Source organism: Neofelis nebulosa, chromosome 2, assembly GCF_028018385.1.
Source record: "Neofelis nebulosa isolate mNeoNeb1 chromosome 2, mNeoNeb1.pri, whole genome shotgun sequence".
Classification (NCBI taxonomy): domain Eukaryota; kingdom Metazoa; phylum Chordata; class Mammalia; order Carnivora; family Felidae; genus Neofelis; species Neofelis nebulosa.
This window is the reverse complement of record NC_080783.1, coordinates 102,789,341-102,812,297: the sequence shown is the minus strand read 5'-3', so window position 1 is coordinate 102,812,297 and position 22,957 is coordinate 102,789,341. Positions and strand designations below refer to the sequence as shown.

The window sequence follows — 22,957 nt, the reverse complement described above, 5'->3', positions numbered from 1 at the left end:
AGCCCCGGCCCAGCCTAGTCTGCTCTCGGGCAGTTGAGGATGCTGCCATGCTAATTTTACCCATTTCCCCTCCTGCCCCACAACCAGCCCTCCATCAGCCGCAGAACCAGCGTGCCCACGCTGCGGCCATGTGCCGGGCCCCGCCCTGCCCGGCGGAGGTTCTGGAAGGGAGGTTTTCTCAGCTTAGCTTGGTCTGAGAGCTTATGAGGGGAGCTGCCTGGCCGAGGTGCGGGCAGCAGCAACTTTCCTTGGTCTCTTAATGTTACTGGTGCCAGACAGACCTGGGTTCAAATCTCTCTGCCTCTTACTGGCTGGGTGTCCTCAGTCGAGTTAATTGTGTTAGGGGGTTACTGCTACATAGCAAACCACCCCCAAAGCCAGTGGCTTTAAGCCACAGCCATCTGTGATTGCCCATGCGTTTATGGCTTGGTTGGACAGTTAGTCCCTCCAGCGTGGGCCAGGCTTGACCAGCCTTGGCTGGACTCCCTCATGTGACTGGGGCCAGCTGTAGGCTGGCTGGTGGAGGCTGGCCCCAGCCGGGGTGCCCGGACCCTGCTCCACATGCTCATTCATCCCCCAGTGGGCTAACCTGGACTAGTTTTCATCACATGATGAGAATTCCCAGAGAGAGAGAGAGAGGGAGTGTAAGAGAAGAGACCTGGCCTCTGTCGACGAGCTGCAGGGTCACGTTGTGAAGGCCATGGATGGAAGGGTGATGAATTGGGAGCCACGTGCCGTGGGTTTATAAGATGAGAATAGTATCACTTGCATCGCGTGATGCTCTCGGCTCCCTGTCCTTTTCGGGGATGTCACTCACGTGCTGCCACAAGACGGGGCACAGGAGAGGTGCAGGGAAAGGAAGTGTGCTACGCTCACAGGTCCCAGTGAGACAGAGTCACTGCAGGCCGAGGGGCCGCCACATGGTGGGGAGTGTTCAGGTTCAGGGAACAGGTTGAGCCATACAGGTGGGGAGCAGAGAGACCGAGGACCCATGGGCAAGGGCCTTTATGGGGGGTCAGGGCGGTGCACAAGCAAAGGGCGTGAGGGCTCTTCATGGGTCCCCTTTGGTGTTTGACTATCACCAGGTCATAGTCGTGGGAGGTGGGAAGGGGCACCTGTGGCAGGGGGCCACCTTACCATACCGGTACACCTGGTCCCCTGGGCTGGGTGCTCACAGCGTGTTTTGTGGGGATGTTGATGCAGCAGGGAGATAGGAACTTTTAAAATTTACAATGCACCTAGTAAACCATGAGCTCCGTGAGTTTGTTTTGAAAGCTACCCTTATAAAATGTAAACGACCGAGGATTAGACTCACCTTTGGAGAAAGCCGTTCCTTCCTTTCCTTGGGAAGGGGTTTCAGTGGGGAGGTCCTCTGTCACAATAATTAGAGTACGATGCACAACATTTGAGGGAAGACGGTGACGCCATCCCAGGGCAGAAAAAACTGAGTGCTAGGTTTAGCCTGCCTTCTTCCTTCCTTCCTTCCTTCCTTCCTTCCTTCCTTCCTTCCTTCAGGGAATCGATCAGAAAACAGATAGCAAGAGCCTGTTGTGTGATGTGTAGGAGATAGATCGATTGTCAGGGATTGTCAGGGGCACTTTCTTGTAAGCCATGTGATCCGTGTGGCCCACCGCCTTGGGGAATGGGGAGCCTTTGAAGGCCTTAGGTGGGCATCAGCACGGTTTCTTTGTCATTTCTAAAGATCTCTCAGGCTGCTGCCCAGAGAATGAAGAGGTGGCTGATGGGGTGTGGTGCAGGGAAGAGACTGATTAGGAGATGTTCCAAGCGTCTGGACTATTGGTGCTGTGGCCTGGACCGTCGTGGTTGCAGAGAAGGCGCCAGCTGGATGGGCTGGAGAGATGTTTTGGAGGCAGGGTGGTAGAATTAGTGGGACTGGGTGCCTGGTGCTTGAGGGGTAAGGGATGGGGAGGCGTGGGCTTTGGCATTCAGTTTCTGTCTTGGGCCCTGATGGAGGGAGCCATTGGCTGAGATGGGGACGCAGGAGTGGCAGACGATGAGTCAGACCTTAGCTTCCTGACCTTGAGACACCCACAAGGAGGTGGCTGGTAGGCAGATCTGTATGACTAGGGCTCGGGAGAGAGCTCTGCACTTGGAGTATAAGCTGGGGAGTCAATAGCTCAGGGATGGAAACCAAAGCCATGGATGGGAAGTGACTGTGAGCCTAGGCCTTGAGGAGCATCGTGTGTGGCTGCTTACATTTTTATGCTGCTGCCTTCACCAGGACACAAGTTGTAGAGGGCATCTAGGTGGCAGGCCGAGCCTGACCCTCAGTGAAGAGCCAAACCCAGCTGGCCCTGCAGCTTGAAGCAGCGCCCCCTCGTGGAGCCCAGCCTGGATGGGCCAGTCTCCAGCCGACCTGCAGGTGCACGAATGAGTAAAAACTAAGAATTCTAACCTACGCATACTTGGTGCGATTTGTCGTGCAGCAATAACTAACCAACACAGGGGGTGTTTCTGATTCGTTCCTTTTTCGGTTTCAGAAAGTTCAGCTCACATCTCACCAAATTCCAACTTCTCCATCCCGCAGAGATCCACCTATGTGTTTATTCGCAGTGGGTAACTCCTAGGCCCGGGCCTTCCATTGCCCCTCTGTGGGTTCTAACCTTGGCTCCCCTGTTTACAAGTGACCCTGGGCATTTTTTCCGAATGCCCTGAGGCTGAGCTCCCCATGGGTCCGGTGCAAATGATGATACCTCAGAGTCATATCACACATGCATCTCACTCTCCCAGATTTACCATTTACCCAAAGCATTTATAATGGAGAGAGAGAGAGAGAGAGAGAATACTCGTGAGAGTGCACTCAGAAAATATATAACCCAGGGGAAGCTGAAAAGGGAGTCAGAAGCCAAGTTGCGCAAAGCATGAGCCGCTCCACCCTCTTGGTTTAATTCAGTTCATTCAGTACATGTTTACTGAGTCCCTACATGGGTGAATAAAACAGACAAAAGTCCTTTTATTTATGGAGCTCACATCCCAAGGAAACTAATTTTCATGCTTAAAGGCACCATTCCTATTTATCACGCACCATGATGTCAACCACATGCCAACGTCCTCACTCGCTGGCGAACGGCCCCAGTGCTGGGGCTGAAGGATGGTCATGCCTCACACTGACTTCGGGCACTCTTCGGTTTCCACATCGCGTTTAGATCCCCCGAGTTGAGACGCCACTGTCTCCCCGGGAGAACTCAGTGAAATGTGTGCGTGGAGTGGGCTCATCCGTAAGGGATGAGAGGTAGGAACGAGTGATTTCGGCCCCAGCCAATGACAATACCAGCTAGTGCTTTGAGCTTTATTAGTGACCCCACCCCAGAGGGACCCCTCGGAGAGCAGTGGCCCTCCCCCAGGTGAGCTGAGTGCCCATGCCTGCAGACACTTTGGGAGCGGAAGTAGAGGGGCTGTGGGGGGTCAGCTGCATTCCACGCCTGCGTCCTCATTGTGGTTGCAGTTGTGAGAGCCCCAGCTATTCTTGTTGCAATTCCACAGGGTCCCTTCTGTCCCTTGGCATGCAACGTTATCCAGCCAGATCTGCCCAGTGCCTGGAGATACGGAAGGCGAGGAGAGAGAGGAAAGCACAATTAGGGTCTAACTTCCATTTGCGGGTAGACTGCCAATTTCCCTCGCATCCACTCAGGCCCAGGGTGCTGACAGCTGGTCTACTCTCTCTCTCTCTCTCTCTCTCTCTTTTTTAATTTTTTTCAAATGTTTATTTATTTTTGAGAAAGAGACACAGTGCGAGTGGGGGAGGGACAGAAAGAGAGAGAGAGGGAGACACAGAATCCGAAACAGGCTCCAGGTTCTGAGCTGTCAGCACACAGCCCAATGCGGGGCTCGAACTCACGAACCGTGAGATCGTGACCAGAGCTGAAGTTGGACGCTTAACCGACTAAGCCACCCAGGCACCTCTCGTCCACTCTCTTATGTTAACTCCACTTTTATTCTGCTTTCTACCCTTTGGCAAAGGTCTCACCCAAAGATTAAATGAGATAGATTAAGATACATTATGATATTCAAGCTGTTATTAATTATTATTACTTAAGCTATGCACTGTTTGAAATTTCCTCCTAGGGGCTCCCAGTGTTTACCTCTTTCCTGCTGATTCACAGCAGCCATACCTACCTTCTTCAAATGGCCTTTTATTACCAGGCCATCCTCTGGCTGGAAAGCATTCACACATTCTTCAAAAACCCCTAACTTCTGATATAAATGATTTCAGATCAATAGCACAGGGAAAAACAGCAGGACGACAGAGTCCCCACTTACGATGGTCTGATTTATGACTTTTCAAGTTCACGATGGTTCAAGAGTGACCCACGTTCAGTAGAAATCATACTTGAGAATTGTGAATTGTGATCTTTTCCTAGGCTAGAGACATGCGGGGCGGTGCTCTTGGGGTGCGGGCCAGCACGAGCTCGCAGTCAGCTAGGCGACCACGAGAGTCAACAACCGATAGACTTAGAGCCCTTCAGTACCCAGATGGCCATTCTGTTCATCACTTTCAGTATGGTAGTCAATCAATTACAGGGGCAAGTTGACAACATGATAAGTAGGTTTCGTGTTAAATAATTCTGCCCAACTGTGGGCTCCTGTAAGTGTTCTGAGTATGCTTAAGGTAGACGAGGCTAGACTATGATGTGTAGGTGAGGTGTATTAGTTGCATTTTGTGCACAATGTTTTCAAATTAGGATGAGTGTGTTGAGATGTAACCCCATCGTAAATCGAAGAAGATGTGTATTCAGTTATAGTAATTTATACTACAGTGTGGCCATCTATATAAGGGTAATCTACATGAGGAAAATATATCCTTTAAAGTAGTGTCACAATCCAACTGGAACTCAGATTAAAAAGCAGGTGGGTGCTGGGGCACCTGGGGATCTCAGTCAGTTGAGCGTCCGACTTCGGCTCAGGTCATGATCTCATGTGGGTTCGAGCCCCTCGTCGGGCTCTGTGCTGACAGCTCAGAAACTAAAGCCTGCTTCAGAGCCTGTCTCGTTTGCTCTCTGCTCCTCCCCCATTCACGATCCCTCTCTCTCTCAAAAAATGAATAAACATTAAAAAAAAGAGGAGGCATTTTGGAGTAGAGTAAGGGCAGAGAGTATTTAGAAGTGTGGGCAGGAGAAGCCAGCCTAGTGTCCCTGCCAGGTCAGCTCTTGTGGCCAAAGAAATGATCTCAGCCTGGGGTCTTCACTCCTTTGTTGAAAGTTTGGACCTTTTGCTGAAAGACACAGGACATCTTTCCAAAATGAACTTTAGGAAGTCCCTGCCCCAATTTATTTTCTCTTCCTTTTGCACCTTCTCCTTAAAGACGGTCACAATATGGAATGTCCTCGTGTCTAGTTCCCAGAAGACTGAGAGGAACCCCCACGTTTGCCCGTCCTGTAACTTCTCTGTCCTTCCGGGGCCAGCGCCTCAGCTGGCCTTCAGAGAGCCATGCCTCGGCCACGGAGCGACCTGGCTTCAGGGAGGCGCGGACCGCGATCCAGGCCAGGTCAGCCAGAGCCCCGACCAAGCCTTTGCCGTCACTGTTGCGGATGACAAGTCCTCTCTCTCCTGGGGCCGCCAACCTGGAAGGTTGGCAGCCAGGGGCACTTTTCAGATGCTTAAACCAATCCCTCTCTTTTAACCCAAACTCCCTGAGTCACTTGGAACCGAAGGGAAGGCCTCAAGGAAAGACGCACTCACCAGGTGCCACATTGACAAGGGCCCTTCCCCTGGAGTAGCCCAGCATGCGGCAGAAGACAGTGGCATCTGAATGGTCCCAGTCGTCGTCACAAATTGTCCCCCAGACGCCGTTATAGTAAACTTCAGCCCGGCCTCGGCTGCTAGTGCCGATAATCCTGACGGACACCAGGGATTCACCTGGGTGAAAGACATACGTGGGAGAGGTGAGGAGAGCAGTCTAGGGCTTTGCATGGATGTGTGCTCTGCCTGTCCATTCTTGGAAGCTCTGTCGTTAGGGAAGAGCCAGCCCCCCGCTTGGCCGTCACCAGAGCAGGGAAGATCCCACATACGGCACAGGTACGACCCGGCCGGCAGCCTCCATGCACCTGCAGCTGGCCTGGCCTGGCCTTGTGGGGAGAAGAAAAGGAAAAGTTGAGGGGGTAACGGGAGGGAGGGAGAGAAGGGAGAGGGAGACAAAGGGAAGGGGGGAAGAAGAGAGAAAGAGAAGGAGTCGGGGGGAGAGGACGGGAGCTGTGGCTCTCCGCCATGGGCAGGCCTAGCCGAAGGATAAGCCTGTTAGCTTTTCCCAAACCAAGGGATTTCTCCGAGAACCAGGGCCTCTCCCCACCGCACCTGCAGTTTTCAAGTGCAGAGTTTCCTCTAAACCACAAATTAAAGAGACTAGAAATAGTGATTACCTTTTTGACCTTTTTGTCCCTGTATTCCTTGCTGTCCAGAGGATCCTGTCACAAGGACAAAAAAAAAAAAGCCCCCCCCCAACACACACAATTTGAAGGAAACCAAGAAGCCAGGATCCCCTCACCCCTCTTTGCCAGCAGTGGAGGAGGGTGGGGAGGTCAGATGGTCTCCTGCAGTTTTGCAGGTGACCTGGCATCATGAGGGCTGGATGGACCACGGGCACCCATGGTTGAGCCAGACAAAATAGGCTTACACTACAGCATGAAGGATTTGAGCTCGACCAGAGAGGAGCATTTAACAGGGGAGAAACATGTGACCCCATCATGTGACATGTGGGAAGTACATGTGACAGACAGGGGAGGCATCTCCTTTGTGGAAAGGTGCAGCGGCCGGGGCATTGGCTGGGCGTGAACGCGTCAAAAGTTCACATGTTTGCCTCTCTGAAACGCCCACAACGTGCCTTCTTCACTTCTGTGTGCTCAGGGCCAAGGGCAATCCCAGCACAGAACTTGTCCGGGGTGGAGGGGGGGAAGCCAGTAAACCTCTACACCTCTGGTTCCGGAAACTCCCAAACCCCTGACAACAGGGACTCTCCTCAGAACCCACAAATCAGAGACCGAGGCCTGACCTTTCACTCCTGGCTCTCCCTTTTGGCCTTTTAGTCCCGGTGCACCCCTGAGGCCTGCCAGGCCTGGGCTTCCCTGGCTTCCCTTCATGCCTGCAGGGCCTGGAGAGGAGAGAAACCATGTTAGTTAGATGCTTCACTCTGCTTTCCGAGGGGGGCCAAGGGCCTTGGTCCTCAATGACTGAGTTGTCCTCGACTACCACGTTTCCCACCTCCGTGAATGGGCTGCTAGGATGTTCAGCCCGTGTCTTTGGTCCACCTTGGAGGGACAGTAGGGTGCAGGGTGTTGTTCTGATCTCCCCACTGACTCTCCTATGAATGCCGGCTGGGAACACACAGGTAAAAACAGCGGACGGGATCCTGGAGGGCCTCACCGAGCGACATAATTGTGTAGAAGGTGTGGCCATTCTGAGAGAACTTGCCGTCGTGTTTCTAGGTCTCGAGTTCTCCTTTAGTAAGTTCAAACAGGAACCGAATACCCAGATCATGAGGCAGAAAGAGGGTTCAAGAGATGTGTCTGAGAAGTTTTGCATTGGCGCCCGTTGGGGTGGGGGCTGTGGAGAAGGCTAGAAGCGAGTGCTCTGTGGGAAGTGCCATGCGCAGTGACCGACCACGCGCTTGGGCTTGGGAGGTGATCATAATAGGCTAGCGGACAGCAGCAGGAGGAGGGGAGGAGCTTGAGGGGCCAAAGGGAAGACAGAGATGGACCAGTGCAGGTATGGGGAAGCAGATGAGGCCTCGCAGCCCACTGGGGAGGTGGAGAGGAAGGCCGCACAGCTCCATGGTGGCCACACGGCCTGAAGCCACCAGCCGGCCCCGGCTCTCCAGGCTCTTCTTCACCCCTTCTCTACCCTCAGCGCGGCCCCTCTCCCTACCCGCCCAGGTCACTGAGTTCTGTCGCTCTCCAGGTTTTCCAGGGGCAGGAATCTGAGACTTGAAGGACAGAGTCCTGGAGTCTTAGCCTCAAACAGGCTTGGGCCCTAGCCCCTTTGGGGGAAGGTCACAGCAGCATGTTCAAAGTCAACAAAACCTGTCCTCCAAGCACGAGGTTTTCCAGACATCATTCTAAGAAATTAAAATGAAGCCGGCCCTTTACCTGGAAATCCTGATTCTCCTTTTGTTCCTTTCTGTCCTTGAAGTCCTAAGATCGAAATACAAAAAAGAGGGGAAGATAATAAAACTTAGATATTAGACACTTTTAATCTTAGACAACCTCTACCTTTTGTCTGATTAATGCAGACGGAAAGATACATTGGTTCTCCACGATTGTTTAAAGCCTCCTGAGCAGAGCATAAAAGGAGACAGACTGCAGATAAATGGGGACACGTGTTGGGGACAAATAGAGATGGAGTGGAGGAAAGTCTGCGTTAGACAGACAGACAGACTCTGGATTTACTGGCTGGCCTTCTTTGTCCGATTATAACCTGACTTGATGGCTAACTCTAATCCCGTTTCTTCCTGATGCATTTTATTGGAAAGAAGTTGAGGGATATTTTGAAAACAAAGCTCTCTTTATTTCCAAAAGCCTGTGGAGGGGACTCACTGGCCGCCAGGAGTGCTTGGGGGCTCTCACCCATAGTAGATGCCCCACAGAATGTGTGGGTTCATTTCATTGTGGCCCTAATGTGGCTAAAGATTTATGTGGCTAAAGGGTCTCGTGTCCAGAAGATGGAAAAATTATCACTGCAATCATTGGTGATGATCGTATTTGTGGTTCTAAAGTGAAAGATCCTTCCTTCCCCCCTCCTTTCCTCCCTCCCTCCTTTCCTTCCTTCCTTCCTTCCTTCCTTCCTTCCTTCCTTCCACCCACTCACCCCGTTATTCACTGACTCATGGAAGGCCCACTGTCCCCAGCACCATGCTGGGTCACAGGGAGATAATACTTTGTTGGTTTAGCAACATTGTGGTTTCCTTTTTTTTTTTTTTTTGTATAAACTTTTTTTTAAGTTTATTTATTTTAAGAGAGAGAGAGAGCAAGCCAGCGGGGGAGAGGCAGAGAGAGAGAGGGAGAGCATGAGAATCCCAAGCAGACTCCATGCTGTCAGTGCAGAGCCGGATGAGGGGCTCAGCCCCCAAATCGTGAGATCGTGACCCGAGCTGATATCAAGAGTTGGACGCTTAACCGACTGAGCCACCCACGCGCCCTGCAACATTATGGTTTCTGGATTTTAAGTGCCTGTACCAATTTGATTTCAGAGAGAGAAGACTCTCCAAGACCCACAAACTTGGGGAAACGAAAGCTCAGTATTGACTGTGAAGTACCAGTTACTAGAGGGTAACCAGAGGAACACTGTACTCACCACCACACCCTCGACTGCTGTCCTTCCCATGGCACAAGCCCACTGGTGGCAATCCCCAGCAGCCACAGGGAACTCAGTTCCCCAGCTTGCCCACGGCCTGGGGGGAGTTCCTACCTGGGGAACTTCCTGCTTCTGACTTCAATTTCTGACTTTCCTAAGCACCTACTGTGTGCTCGTCAATGGAGGGCAGGCAACGGGCCCGGTGGGCCTCTTTGGGACCCCTTTCTGGAATAATGAGCAAGGGAATTCCTGGCTCCCAGCAGCCCTTCAGATGATTCTCCTGAGGCCGGGAGCTGCCTGGAGGTAGATCAGAAGCCCCAGGAGCTCAGACCTCGGCACCACCGAAGCAGGAAGCACTGGAATGATCTGAGAGGGCAACTAGTTCAGCTCCTCGTGTTAGGGATGGGACAGAACTGAGGCTCAGGAAGCTTCTTCTAAGGGCTAAAGGAACCTCAGAGGTCAGACCCTGGCAGGCAGGCCCCAGCTCACTCCGGGGTCATTTGCTCATGCCCCAGCCCCCTTTGTAGAATGCCCCACTCCCTTCATCTCCCACAGAACTCGGATCAAGCCTATGAAATCTGCTAAGATGTCAGATGTCCCTGACTGCAAAGCCTTCTCTGGCCTCACCCATGGATGGCATACTTCCTTTCAAGGCGGCAAAGTGGCCAGAGTCAGAGAGCCTGGGCTTACATCTGCCTCTGTGACCTTGAGCTAGGTGCTGCCCTCTGGGAACCTCACTTTCCTCCTCTGAGTCTCCTGGCTGCCTCGGGGGCCCTTGGGAGACTGAAACGGAGTCGTCTGTGTCATGTGCTGAGCCTCACGTCTGGCGTGGGCTCAGTAGACCCTGTCACAGGGACCCCACGGACCCTGTTTGCACGTGTCTGTCTCCCCTCTCGGCGGGGAGTGCCTCGGATGCTGGCCCACGTGAGTTCCGGGCTCGCTGCCCAACAAGTCCCATAAATGTTTGCTGGTGACCTGAGGTCACCCAGCAGAGGTGGCAGATGCTTCCTGTCCGCTCACCTACAGCTGAATTGCATGCGTCCAGATGAGAGAGGAGAAGCCACGCTCAGAAACATGTTATTAAATAGGAAAACGGGTCATACATTGACTCTTGGCTCTTTGCATCCTAGAGGGCACCGTATTGCAAAACTCTCTACCTTAAGAGTCTGTCCCTGGAAGCAAAGTTCAGGGACCCCGGGCCTTGTGACCTCCCCTAATTGTCCCCTCCTGAAAAAGTGCCCATCTCCAGCTGTCCCCAAAGCACCGAACGACAAACACCCTGTACAGACAGGAACCATAGGGGAATCCCCTCTTCTCTAGACCTATGGTCCCTGCGGCCTGACCCACCTGGCTCATTTCTCACACCCTCCTTCCCAGCCCGTCACCCCCCGGGGACTCTGCCTCTGCGGCTGCCTGCTCTCTGCCAGGCACCGCTCCAGGGGCTTCACAGACACCGCCTCATTCCGTCTTTCAGCTGCCCTGCAAGGTAGTGCCATTTTCCTTCTTACAGGGGAGGAGGAAGTCCACAGTCACAGACGCTAGGTGATTTATCCAAGGTCACGCAGGGAGTGAGCGGTGAACTTGAGTTGTAACCCAGGTTTGGCCTCCCACTGGGTGCCGTAGCTCCCTGTGTCCTGTTTGCAAGGCAGCTCACACCTTCCTGAAGTTTCCCTCTCCGGCTGCTTACTTGGTTCCAAAGACACTCCCAGCCCCACCGGGGGCCATCTCGTTCCCCTAAAGGAGTAGTCAAACTCGGGGTGCATCGGAATCACCAGCACAGGGCTTGCCAAACAAAGCAGCCTGTTAGGCTCTACCCCGGGGTTGCTGATTCAGTGGATCGGGGGTGGGGATCTGAGACTCTGCATTTCTAGCAAGCTCCCAGGTGATTTTAATGCTGCTGGTCCAGAGGCCACACTTGGAGGAGCAAGGCCTTAAACAATCCTTAAACTCACGGCCCAGCTTCTCCAAACAGCTTTCCTGTCTCTGAGGCAAATAAATGCTGGGTTTCTCCTCTTAACCACAGCTTCCTGAGTCTTCCTGGATATTGCACACATCTCAAGCTGAGGGGACCCCAAAATATTTATTTGCAAGGTGTTTATTTAGAGAAATGATTTTCTCCCAAGAAAATCGTGTAGTTAGAAAGCACACATCGTCTTATTGTTCAGCGCTTAGCTAGTATTTTGCCTAAAAGCTTAGGTTCCTGCTTTGAGGGGAAACTGCCAACTTCAAACCCAGAGTTATGAAACTAGCAGGGATCTGGATACTATTCTAGACGATTCCTCGCATTCCACAGGGGAAGAAACTCAGGCCTGGGGCAAGCTGGGGAGCAAGTCTCCCAACTCGGATTTAACGTAGAAATTTCCAGTACATTAGGAAACTTCCTTCAATACTTTCCTGACATACAGACTAAGTGCAGCCTGGCAGGTTGAGGATAAGTTTAATAACTGACAGATTGAGCTGTGTAGCAAGAAGGGGACCAAAAACTTGGATGCATGTAGAATTCTACAGATACCTCTGAGAAATTTAGAGGAAAATGAGAAAAGTTGTACAAGCGACAATTTAGTAATGTGATTTGGTAGAATTTAATAAGTTCTGGGGCTAACCCAGTCCTTAGATATGGCGGCTGGAATGAACTGAGAAATTATATTCACAGTATAGGGCTTAATTGCTATTATGACGAATTCTTTGTTGCTTACCTTCAAAGTAAAATGTCCTAAAACACAGATGAGAAAATGGATTGCAGGTTATTTGCATTTTGGCTTTGCCTCAAGAGGAAAATCAAAGAACGTAGAAAATTCAGATGCTTGTTATATTTTAGACGGGAAGGCTGTTGAGATGCAGAACTTCTGATCCGATTGGTGTTTTGGAGCTTAAATGTTTTGGTTGCTTCTAACATCATTTTATGAGGTGGAATGATAGAAAGTGAAATGCCAATCACAAGATGAAGTAAGTTCTTCCTCGTGTCCAAACAAACTTCAAAATGGCTAAGGGATTTTGAGCTAAAATTAATTTCTGTGTGGGGTTTTTGTGTTTTGCAATTCTCCCCACTTCAAAGTCAAGTGATTTTGTAATCCTTTGAAAGCTCAATGGTTAGAAAAAAACAGGGGCGCCTGGGTAGCTTAGGCGGTTAAGCGTCCGACTTCGGCTCAGGTCATGATCTGGTGTTTTGTGAGTTCAAGCCCCGCATCAGGCTCTGTGCTGACATCTCAGAGCTCGCAGCCTGCTTCAGATTCTGTGTCTCCCTCTCTCTCCGACCCTCCCCTACTCGCCCTCTGCCTCTCTCAAAAATAAATAAACATCAAAGGTTAGAAAAAAACCAAGTTTGGGGAGTTTCGTAAAATGCCGTTCGGTGAATGGGTGAAGGAAAGGACCGTTAGAGAAAGTTCTGCTGAGTGATAATGCCCTACTTAATAACTGTGCACCTTCCCTTCCCAGCAGAAGGAAAAGAATTTCCTCCTCACTGTCTTTAATCTGAGACGGCTCCTTTCTCGCAAGAGGTGTCAATGAGGGGAAACATTTCACATGGATGCGCTGGGGTGTGGTTAGTGGCTGTTCATAGCGGCAGGGGGATCTGGTGATGGGGCCAGGATTTACCCATCTTCTGTGGAATGGGAATACACGCGATTCTGACTTCTCTGGAGTTCTACACTCTATGTTATTCTATGTGACAAAATCTAGAACAGTGTAACTTTGGAATCTGACTTTGGGATCAACTCCTGGATTCAGAGTATATTAACTGTAAGCCCCCCGCCTGCCTACCCCAGGAGAGGTTTTGCCTTCGGGGAGTCTTTGCTTCTCCTGCTGTAAGGTAGCAAAACTCAGGAGTGTGGGCAGGGGAACTAAGATGATGGGAGTAAATCCCAAGCACAGTGCTTGGCCCAGAGGCATTGTTAATCATAAACAGATTTATTATATATATAATATAATATATTAATATATAATAATATTATATATTATATATGTATATATATACATATACATGTATGTACATATGTATATATGTATGTACATATACATGTATATACATATACGTATGCATATATGTATATATACATACATATATGTATATATACATATATATACATATAATATATTAATATATATTAATATATAATATTATATGTGTATATTATATATATAATACTATATATTAATATATTATATTATATATAATATATATAAATGTATATTATATACAATTAATGCACGATAATGGGATCTAGCTGTTACTTAGGTCAAGCAAAGGCACTATAATTTCTCTGTTTTCATCTAGGGAGGCTAGATATTCTCTTGAGAGATTAATGATTTTATTTACAAAATGGGAAATGCATTGGTTTGAAAAACTGGCTTGATAGAATCAAAACTGGACAAACACCATAGCGCCTCCGGTCTGGGGAATACCGATGTCCTCACATGGAAAAGCATGCGTTATCTTCCATGGTGAGAAGGCCTGGCCCCTTGGTGGGAGCCCAGCCTTCCTTTTCCCACTTCAGAAATCTAACTTCTCCAAGAATTCATTAACCTCTAACCCCGGGATGGTATGGAGACCTGCCTATAGGCCGCCAGACTGTGGACCTATGGCAATTCCCTCCTGAGATGTCCATGTGGGCCATTAGCTCCTAGATCAAGACAAGCATTTGGATTTGTGTGGGAAATCTGTGCAATTTTACATAAGCTGTAATTATCACATGCTCTGCTTTGGAAACATAATCACCATGTTTACTTGGGGAGCCAGAACTAAGGAAGAACCCTTAGAATGTGCCCGGTTGGTATTCACCAGTAGGCCTGATCGATGGAAATCCCCAAAAAGGTGCTCAGCAAATATACAGGAACTTGATAATGGGGTTAAAATGATCCCCAGGCTAAGGGCCAACTGTCTCTGTGCTGTAAGGGAGGTGGGTTTGGGGGTAAATAACGAAGAGCCATAACAGGGCCTGAGAACTTCATGTTTCCTTCTCAGAGTGGAAGAAGCTGCTGGAGCCTCAGCTCTAATCTTCCCTGGACTGGGATGGAGAGAGAAGGTGTTGCTCATCAGAGCGCCTGATGGGAGGCAGGGGGCACGTTCAGGCTGCCTGGGCAGGGAGACAGCATGATGGAGTGCAGTGGGTAAGTCCATGGGCGTTGGGTCTGCCAGGCTTGGGTTCTGGCCCTGGCTGTGTCTTCTCCTGACCCCTCGAGTCTGGGCAAGTTCCTGTGAAATCGCACTCACAAGAGTGCCGCTCCCACTGTGTTGTCACAGAAAAAAAGCTCATTATCAAGAGGTGCTTTTACTATGTAAACCCTCCCAGGACGTGGACTACAGGGCAGAATTCCATACCCTCAGACAGTGGGAGACACAAGTTGGGAGCTGGGGAGTAGGCACAGTGTTCCCTGTGCGTAAAACCATGCTTTACCCCTAATACCCTTGCTTAGTTAAGAACCGTTGGTCTGGCAGTGGGGGAAGGGTGTGGACAGGTGGGGACAGAGACTCATTGCTTATAGCCGAGGGATAAAAGCCATCATCACTATGAAGCCAAACAAAAAACTCAGGGAGAGGGCAGCCTCAGGCCCTAAATTCAGACCCCCTAAAATCTGGGACCAGGGAAGATGAAAATATATATGATCAGGAGGAAACAGCCAACAAGTCAGGGGCATCTGACCCCCACACCCAGATGGAGCCTTTCTAGAAGGTGAAACCTTGCTGGCTGCCTTCAGGTGGCATCTATATGGCATCCTGGAGCAGGTCCCCTGCCCACACTGACACATAGTGCATAAACAAGAAATTGACGCCGGGGCTGGATGGACTGGAAGGGCAGTGGGTGTTATAGCGGCCTGCGCCATGGCTCCTAATAATCTTCAGAAAAGCCCAGATGGTTGAAGTTCCAGAGTCCAGGGCCAGCCAGGAGGTGGCCCCGCTTATCCCTCTTGCCAGAGCTCCTGACCCTCTCTCACATCTCAACCCTAAATGCCAGGGACATCAGGCTACAGAGCCCTCCCTCATTCTTCTGTGACTTTGCCTGTTCTGTTCCCGCTCTCTAGATTTCCCATTCCCTCCTCACCATGGCCAAGCTCCACTCATTCCATGAGACTCAGCTCAAGCTCTTACATCACTCCCGGACCGCGCTGCCTTTCACCACCCCTGCCAGACAGGGGACACTGTGAGACTGAAGCAGTTAGCTGAGTTAAGTCACATTTGTTTAAGGAATCAATCCATCCATCAGTCAACCACTTGATCAGCGAGCACGGAGAGGACGTGCCCCTGGTGTGGGTCTGTGCACCACTCTGCCTGAGGGCATCGGGCTGTCTAACCCGGCAGGACCTTCTGCTCGGGCGGAGGATGGAGCCACGGAAGGCTGTCCACAGCCATAACCTTGAGCTGCTACCACATTCCAGGCTGCACTTGGCTTTCTAAAGGGCATTTGTCACGTCTCACTTCTCCATGCAAAAGCCCACAACACAGTGTGCCTGGCACACCCTGGCAACAGTCTGTGTGCCTGTCTCCTGCACCAGCCTGTATGTGTGAGGCCAGGAAGCAGGTCTTACGCATCACGGTGACCCAGCGCCCAACACAGTGGCCCACACTTTCTAGACCACTGTAGGCGCTCAGACTTAGGGACGCGACAAAATTGGCGTAGAGGTTCGCAAAGCAGACCACACTGGTTTGATGCTTTGTAACCTAGACGAATTTGGCATGAAGGTTCATCCTGTAGTCACTGTGAGTTTGATTACGTGGGTCCCTCCTCCCAGCCCGAGTCCCTCTGGGACAACGTGCAGGAAGGGGTTTCTTGACACCCCCTGCCCACATTCAGAGCCCTGACCCTGGGGGCCCCCCTGCAGGTCAGCAGGAGAGAATAGAAACTACGCACACAGCCGGAAGGCAGGCCAGGGGACAATGAGGGCCAGCTGCCCTTCTCTTCTCTTTAATGGTGGAGGTTTGGTCACGGCATTGAGGCCTTTCAGGGATGCTGGGCAGAGAGAGGACAGCCCTAGGCTCTGAGCTAAAAGGGCCCTGACAGAGGGAGGTGTCCTTAATCGGGGTGCCTCAGGGGCCAGAGCACAGGAGACTCTGTGCCTCCTTCTGGGGGGCCCCCTGAGGCAGTGCTCCTCCCTATCTACCCAGCACCCCATCCACCCCCTACCCACACCCTCCGTTACCTGAGTCCCCCTTGCTTCCCTTCATGCCGTCGGCTCCTGGCGTCCCGGGTATCCCTGGTGGTCCTGTACAACAGATGCCCAGAGAGCACGAGGGCTGGGCTCTGTGGCTCTTCAGACACCACTCCCCATGCCCACGGCAGGGTCAAGGACCTCACCTGTCAGCCCGGAGGGGCCAGCGCTGCCGGGCTCACCCTTGGCACCTGGGGATCCCGCTGCGCCCGGAGAGCCGGGAAGACCCTGAGCTCCAGGTTGTCCTGCAAGTTAAGTGACAGCTGCAAGGTTGGGGATGGTCGGCAGAGAGCTGTGGCTGCCCACCCCTCGGCTCGTCTGTCTTCTCGGCTGTGACACGTGTACCTCCTACCAGCGTGCATGTTCCCTGGGCAGTTTTCCACATCTCCCTTTAGAAGCCACGAGCGAGCCCAGTTAGTAGGAGAAAAGTTACAGCCTGAGCTGTGTGTTCATCGTTACCATCACTCTGCAGTGCCTGGGGCTCGTGGACTCCCTAGGCACCCCGGTCGTGGGTGTGGGCTCCACACCCCTGCGTGGCGGACTGCGGCGAAGGTCTAAGGGGAATGCCAATCAAGCTTGTTCCTCCCAGGCGGGGCCCGGTTTTCAGAGACCCCCCACGTGCTCTGGGTTAACGCTACAATGAAACTAAAGACAGTGGAGTCGTGTCCCGGACTTGACTTTGCCCAGGGACAGTAGCAGCTCGAATGACGTCTGGATCCCCAGAGTTCTTACCTTGGTCTCCTTTCATTCCAGGAGATCCAGCCGCACCTAAAATGAAGAAGGACTTTTAGGGATTTTGTTCCCCTCTAGCTCAGCCTGCCAGAAAAAAAGGGAATATGGACAGGCCGGTGGACGGCCTCTTACCTGGGGGGCCTGGCTTCCCTGAGTCACCTTTGCTCCCCTGGGCTCCGGGGGGTCCCATGACCCCTGTATCTCCTTTCATGCCCATGTCTCCCTTGCTTCCTGAAAAACCAAGGAGTTGTGGTTAGGCACGGAGGAGGACACAGCCGGCAGCCAGGTCCCGATGACGCTGTCCCACCCAAAATCCAAACTCAAACTCCTTGGGCTCCGCCTACCTGGTTCCCAGAAGGGGAAGATACAATGGTTGGCCTCAAGGAGCACACCATCTTGCCCCAGAGACCAGATGGAAACGCGTGAGAAATAGACGAGGTCATGGAGCCCGGCTGGCGTGCAGCCGAAGGCCCAGAAGCCAGGCTCTCAGGACCCTGGTCAGCACGCTGGTCCCCTTGGGAGGGACCACAGCCCAGGCTGAGCTAAGCGCTGCCTGGCTCATTTTAGTGTCTGCATTTGGGGAATTTTTTTTTTTTTTCAAGCCTCCCAAACTGAAACCTGAATATTCCAGAATGCCGATCCCAAGTGCCGAGAATAGAAACGTGAAGGCATGAGTGGAGAGGAAAACATTGCAGCAGCTCGGACTCCTGCCAGTGCTCCAGCCACAGCCTTTCCTGGTGCCCAAGGTTTCAAATTTTCCACTTGTCATCAGCATTCGAGGCTTGTCCCAGCCTGTCCTCTCCTCGGTCCTCCATTGCTCCCTCCTCCTTTCTGCGGCTGCATGGCGCATATCAATTGGGGGAGGCTCCTCGCATGGGGCCTGCCAACCTCCTCCCAGTCTGCGGGCTTGGCTCCCGAGCGGGCTGCACACCCTCGCTAGCCGTGCCAGGCTGGGTCTGTTCATCAGCGGCCCCCTGGCTTGGCTGGTGTTCCTGGAGCTAGTCAAAGTCCCATCCCGGCAGTTCCCTCAGCCCTGGGACAGGCTTATTGGGATGGAATTTGGTTAAAAGGCTCCACTCCACTATCTTCCCGATATCAGAGCTGGGAGGACTCAGAGGGATAGCAGCCTTCCCTCCTGTGCGTTGGGAAAGGAGACAGAGAGGTCTGAAGCAGCGGGGGGCGGGAGGTCGGGGGGAGAGTCACGGGTCACGCGAAGCTTTCTGGTCTAAGCGTGGGGTGACGTTAGGGGCAAGGCTCAGGAAGTAGCTTCTTTCAGGTGGTTTAGATACTTGAAGGATGACTATTCCCTGATGGGAAACAAAACAATCGGAAAGAACTCGGTTCTAGCTGAGATCGCTTATGGCCTCAGGGGCAAGCCCCAAAGAAGGCGATCCTTGCTCGTTCAAGGTGTGCGCTTTGGCAGAAGGGACAAATGGCATTTGGCAGATGGGACTAGGAATTACTTCCCTGGAGGAATATGTTGGTGCCCGACTGCCCCGGGCCGGCCGGAACCACCATGTTATGGGAATCCCTAGGCTGCCCGAGGATTCGGGAGCGTGCTCTGGGCCCGAGTCTGTGTGTGGCTGTGTGTGGCTATGACTGCCGTGTCTCCATCAAAGGGGGCGGCCTGGGGAAGCAGGGCGTTCTCGGTGAAAGGTTCAGAGTCTAGCCCTACCAGACGAACATCAGCTGCTGTCTGGTGTCAGAACTTTGCCATCACAGCTCAAGGCAAGGTGAGGAAAACGCACCTGTCCCCTGGCCCTTCCCCAGGGACATTACCCCTTAGCGGGGACAAAGACCACAAAGCCTCAGGACCACTGGAGCGGGGCCCCTCGTGCCAGCCCTGTCTGCCAGCAGGGGCTTAGGAAAACAGCGGGTGAAAGAGACCTTGCGATCTTGGGAGAGGAAATTTGGGAAGAGGAGGGGTGGGTCGGAGTCCTGATTTCTGAAGAATTGAAACTTTCGCATTTCCCCTCGCCAACCACAGCTTTTCCAGGCCGAGTGTGGGCGGGGGGGGGGGGGTGCCCACCCCGGTGTCGGGTATCTGCAAATCTGGGGCACTGGATAAGTGTGGGAGGGAAAACAGTAGGGCGCAGACTCCACAGGCAAAAGTGCTGGCTGTCACCCCCTCCCCTGGGGCTGGCAGGGCCAACTTGAGAAAGTCTGGGCCTCCCTTTCCTGTTACATAGAGAACTACGGAGAGCAGCCTTTGGAATCGCCGTCAGAGGTCAACTGTCTAACCATCCGCCGGGTGCACAGATGCCCCCCCCACCAACCCTCCCGGTCATCTCAGCACAACTGGCTCTCCTGAAACCTTTGATCATGGCTCCTCATTCTTAAGGATGGCTGACACCTGCCTGTAAGGGCCCTCTTCCTGAAGCGTGCACCCCAGTATCTGATAATGTGAATAATTCCTATTCGTAGGTACAGTGTCACGCATCTTCTGTCTTCTACTCCAGTTGTAACTCAATCCTTATTCAAGGTTGCTTTTATTATCCCCCTCTTACAGCTGAGTAAGTTGTGGATCAGAGAGGTCAAGTCATTTGCCCAAGGTTGCCCAGCTAGTGAGCCATACGAGGACCCAGATGTGTCTGACCTTAGAACTGAAGTCCTTCCCTTTCTACCTTAAGGGATCCCTAACATCATTCATACGGACGGTTATCATTTGTTTAGTGTTTAACCATGTGGCAGAGAGTTTGAACACATGATCTCTAGGGACTGCCCTACAAAGTATGCATAATTTCATTATTATATATATGTTTATTTATTCCTGAGAGGGCACGAGTGGAGGAGGGGCAGGGGGGCGGGGGACGGAGGACCCGAAGCAGGCTTTGCGCTGATGGCAGCCAGCCCGATGAGGGGCTCGAACTCACAGACCGTGAGAGCGTGACCTGAGCTGAAGTTGGAGGCTCAACTTCAACAATCAGGCACCCCTGATTATTATCATTTTAATGGCCATTCTTTTCGGAAATGAAGACACTAAGCCTCCGCTGGTTAAGTCACGTGCCTAGAGGCACACGTGGACAGGTGCAGAGCAGGGGCGATGTCAAGCCTTCTAGCCGCACGGCCCTCATCCCCCCTCTACTGCACCCCATAACCACCCGAGGGGGCTTCCAGAGGCCAAGCGACAAGGGGCGCGAAAAGTGCTCTGTCGTGGCCGGAGCCCCTGGGGCAGCGCTTCTCAGAGCATGCCCCCCAGACTTCCGGCATCAGAATCACCCAGGCCTTTGAAACACAGACTCTTGCACTTTGAACAAGGGCCCCAAATGGTTCTGACGTAGCACCTGCTTCTGGAATCAGCCCTTTCACCCTCCCTGCCAGCCAGTCTCCCCTCCTGCCCTGTGCCCATCTCACGTCCCACTGCCACCCTCGCCGTCCTCTCCTCAGAGCTTGTCGCATGGCCTGTGTCCTCACTTGTCACCGGTTGTGCCTGGCATCACATTGTGTCTCCCCCCACCCATGCTACTCTCAGCTCTCCATTCCTGGCCTCTGCTCACCTGGACGGATGGGACACATGTGCTCCTGGGGGAAGCAGAGCACAGCCCTGCCCTCAGTGGGACAAAACAGACATGCTTACAGAGGGTCGGGGCCCAGCTCCCCCTCAGCCCCTCCCCCACAAGCACCAACACCCCCATCTGGCCCTTACCTGGGAGGCCCAGGTCTCCTTTGTCTCCTTTAGCCCCAGGTTCGCCTTTCAGGCCAACGAGTCCCCCATCACCTTTGCTGCCCTTCTCTCCTTGCCGTCCTGGGGTGCCTGGGCAGAGAATGGCCAACAAGATGGGCTCCCGCTGCCCTCCCAAGGAGGACTCAGGAGCCGCCCACGGGCTGTTCAGCAGTGGGGCAGGGGGCATTTTGAAAAGAAAAGAAAGGGGCCTCTGGAAGAAGTCCGGGGGATGTTAGGTCATCTCTTGGGTGTCTCGATGAGGCACCGTAAGACTCCAGAGCAGAGGACTGTGGGAGGGCACCGACCCCCTGGGGCTGTGGGTGGGGATGTGGGGAGGGGGGACCCGGGCAACTGGCTCAGCACCTCAGCCAAGGCAGGGCTGAGCCCAGGCAGGGGAAACACGCGTTACCAGGGGCTCCTTGTTTCCCTGGAGCGCCGCTGGGTCCTTGGAGGCCTGCGGAGAAGGAAAGAAGAATTAGTCACAGTGTTCCAGGCTCTTCCGTCAGCTGACGTTCTAGAGCCTGTAGGAGGGGACGAGGGCCCAGCATGAGGGGAAGGAAGGGCTTCAGTCTGTCTCATTCTCTGTCTCTCACACACACACAGACACCCCAACAGTATCAACATTCACCCTTCACAACAGCAAGAAAAAGAGAGATTGAGAGAGAGAGAGAGGAAAGAAAAGGCTGAGTTGTTAGTCACAAGGGTGTAAAAGAGCCAGGCCCCTGCCTCCTGACTCCCCCCGCCTGCGCACTCACCCAGCCCCTGCCCACCTGCCTCTCCCTTGATTCCAGGCGGGCCTTGGAGTCCCGGGAGGCCTGGAAAGGAAAAGGAATTCAGAACGTGGCCTGGACAAGGAGGAGAAAAAGGATTACGGGGCTAGTAGACAGACGCTCGTATCTGCCGCTCCCTGGCATGCCTCGGTCCCCTCAGTCCCCCTCTCAGCCGGTGGCCTTGGCAGGACAAGGATGCCAGACATGCCCTGGGCCCCTTTTGACCTGGAAGACCTGAAGAAGAGGGGCACAGACACCAAGGGGCCAACCCACGAGGTGGGGTGACAAGGCCACTTATCACACCTTTGTGTATTCAACGAACTGTTGCTGAGCACCGAGAACGGGCCAAACAGTATGGGCAAGAAAAGGAAAGGCAGGGCTCCTTCCTACAAGAAGCTCAGGGCCTAGCAGGCGAACGCAGTCGTATTGATGACGTCACCCGAGGGAGGCTGCGTCACACAGACCTCGTGCGAATCTCTCCCTCATTTTGAGCCTCAGCTTGCTCGTCAGTGAAATGGGGCTAATATGCCAGCTTTGCAGGGCCGTCCCGGAGGCAGGCTCTGGATAAACGGAACCTACTTTTGCTGCACCTTGCGCGCGGTTCTGTCCCTTTCCCAGGGCTGTGTTGCAGGCTGGAGACGCACAGCACCCCGGGAGCGCGGGACGTCCTGTCCTAGTCCGTTCGGGCTGCTATAGCAAAATACCGCAGGGCGGGTGGCTTTGAAACGACGGACATTCATTTCTCCCTGTCCTGCAGGCGGGAAGCGCAAGGTCCTAGATCCAAGAGCTGGTGTGGTCGGGTTCTGGAGAGGGCCCTCTTCTGGGTTGCAGACCACTAACTTCTCACTGTGTCTTCACGCGACAGTGGGGAGCTGAGGGAGCTCGTTGGGGTCCCTTTGATAAGGGTACGGATCCCATTCAGGAGGGCCCCGCCTTCAGGACTGAATCCCTTCTAAAGACCCCACCTCGTAACACTGTCGCTTCGGATGTTAGGTTTTCAACGAATGAATTTTCATGAGAGAAAAACACTCAGGCCGTGGCTCGTCCCCCACATCTCCACGAGGGGGGTGACTTTCTGAGAGGCGTGGCTTTGCCTGAGCTCACACATGTGGAGAGAGGCCGGCAGATTCCAGGTCTCCCGATGGCAAAGCCTATCCCCGTGTCAGGACACCACGATGACAAGGCCTCTTACATGCTTTCTACTTCAGGGTAGAACCCCAGTCTGATTGGTGGGACCCATGATGCCATATCTCTCCTACGTGCACAAGACGGGGGGTGGGGCGGGCAGAAGCAAGGAAGGAGAGCAAGGGACTAGGGTCTCTCTCTCACACAAATCCCAGGGAAG

General features: G+C 52.9%; 1 protein-coding gene across 1 annotated transcript in view; it reads right to left on the bottom strand.

Annotated features, from left to right (window-relative positions):
* Nucleotides 1-3,289: 3,289 nt before the first annotated feature.
* MARCO (macrophage receptor with collagenous structure) overlaps nt 3,290-22,957 on the bottom strand; it is a 39,604-nt gene continuing 19,936 nt past the window's right edge. Inside the window, exons 5-16 of the mRNA XM_058715490.1 lie at nt 21,613-21,657; nt 21,252-21,296; nt 20,825-20,932; nt 17,311-17,409; nt 17,179-17,214; nt 16,593-16,691; nt 16,438-16,500; nt 8,100-8,144; nt 7,007-7,105; nt 6,378-6,422; nt 5,701-5,877; nt 3,290-3,557 (exon numbers count right to left, since the gene is read on the bottom strand). Coding sequence (XP_058571473.1) covers nt 3,427-3,557; nt 5,701-5,877; nt 6,378-6,422; nt 7,007-7,105; nt 8,100-8,144; nt 16,438-16,500; nt 16,593-16,691; nt 17,179-17,214; nt 17,311-17,409; nt 20,825-20,932; nt 21,252-21,296; nt 21,613-21,657 — 992 coding nt within the window. The 3' untranslated portion in view covers nt 3,290-3,426. The remainder of the gene's footprint in view (nt 3,558-5,700; nt 5,878-6,377; nt 6,423-7,006; nt 7,106-8,099; nt 8,145-16,437; nt 16,501-16,592; nt 16,692-17,178; nt 17,215-17,310; nt 17,410-20,824; nt 20,933-21,251; nt 21,297-21,612; nt 21,658-22,957) is intronic.